General features: G+C 34.4%; 1 protein-coding gene across 2 annotated transcripts in view; it reads right to left on the bottom strand.

Annotated features, from left to right (window-relative positions):
• Positions 1–312: 312 nt before the first annotated feature.
• LOC102674727 (eukaryotic translation initiation factor 5B) overlaps positions 313–1,524 on the bottom strand; it is a 34,977-nt gene continuing 33,765 nt past the window's right edge. For both annotated transcript variants that reach the window (XM_006611194.2, XM_006611195.2), the window contains one exon: positions 313–690. In XM_006611194.2, the coding sequence (XP_006611257.1) occupies positions 583–690 (108 nt within the window). In that variant the 3' untranslated portion in view covers positions 313–582. The remainder of the gene's footprint in view (positions 691–1,524) is intronic.

Raw genomic sequence — 1,524 nt, 5'->3', positions numbered from 1 at the left:
AATTTTCGATGATTATATTATATACGTGATTATGTAAGATTTTTTTCCAACTGTTGATTTCGTATTCTATTGTAAATATGGTACAGTGTCGCTGTACATTATTAAAACGGTATTAAAAATATCGACGAATATATATATACATATATATATATATATATTCCGACAAGACGAAATAATTTTAAATATTAATCGGTCGAGATTCGAATCGAAATAAAAAAAAAAAAAAAAAAAAAAAGATGATTTCGCGTGATTTGTGGCTTTCAGCGAGTTTTTTTCCAGCTTTATTTATCGAAAAAAAAAAAAAAGAGTGGGATTTATCACGTGCAGGGGGACCTGAGAAAAACGTTTCGAGGGATCACAGGATGAAGAGAGACGTGCGCCGATTAATTGCGTACATCAAAAGAGAAAGACAGAGAAATCAAAAAGTTCGACGTGTATATTACAATTCGTGTGAATGATCGACAACGAACAGATCCAAGATGGTACGTGTGCTTGATAATCGTAGCCCACATTTCTATACTCGTCACCCGGTGAACCCATCGACAATGGTTCGATTTCTGTTTTCATATTGTCCACCATGTCCTAGAGTATCTGGAAGAGCTTTTTCAGTTCGACCATCAATTGCCAATCCGTTTTCACCAGATCGTCCCTGAAGTATTCCTTGCAGGCGTCTATGCTCTGCCTGCTTATCTGTAACAGAATGCGATGAACAAAGTTTTTTAATTGATTAATTTCAATTTTTAATTTTTTCCAATCTCAATTTCTGTAAACTCGTCAATATGTATTTTCTAAACGTGAGTAATTTATTTAATGATAATCAAAATACTTTATATATTATTATTTTATAAAATTATAAAATAGTTTGATCATCTCGATTGAGAAATATTTTGAATTATTTTAATAAAAAATGGACATTTTAATAGGAATTTTTATTTGTTAAACTATTCTTATTCGAAAATTTCAATAAAACGAAATATATTTCCAAGATTTTACTTCCTTTTTTCGAATTAAAATCGATATATGATGGTGATATAAGATAAAAACAATGTATCTGAAATAGAGACGTTATTTATATGAACATAGGTTAGAAAAAGTAATCTTACGAAATACTGTTCTAAAATACTTTTTTTTTTTGGATAAACATATTATTCTTTGCAAGTGGATAAAGAAAGAACCGGGAAGTATAAAGATATTTGTACGACAGGTTAGAAAATGGAAAGATCGTTTTAATCGTGTTCCTCTTCCTACGAATAATTTCCTTGAATCGGTTTTCGCGAGAACAGGCGCATGCTCGCGCACACGGTCCATTCACTAACGTAACGCTTTACAACTGTTTCCGCCCCCACTCCCGGCCGGAAGTCCCGTTTCATTCATGGATCGGTCACAATGGTGGTTTTACGCGGCTATTGAGGACGCCTGCCTCCCGCCACGCCCCTGCTACTTCTCCCTCTCCGTCTCATTCTCACTCCCTCCCGCCCCTTTCATTCCCTTACCTTTCCTTCTTTTTCTTTCCCTTCCCTCTCC

The sequence above is a fragment of the Apis dorsata genome, unplaced genomic scaffold, assembly GCF_000469605.1.
Source record: "Apis dorsata unplaced genomic scaffold, Apis dorsata 1.3 scaffold_85, whole genome shotgun sequence".
NCBI classification, from domain to species: Eukaryota; Metazoa; Arthropoda; class Insecta; order Hymenoptera; family Apidae; genus Apis; species Apis dorsata.
The sequence above is the reverse complement of the archived record's forward strand: the minus strand, read 5'-3'. Positions and strand labels throughout refer to the sequence as shown.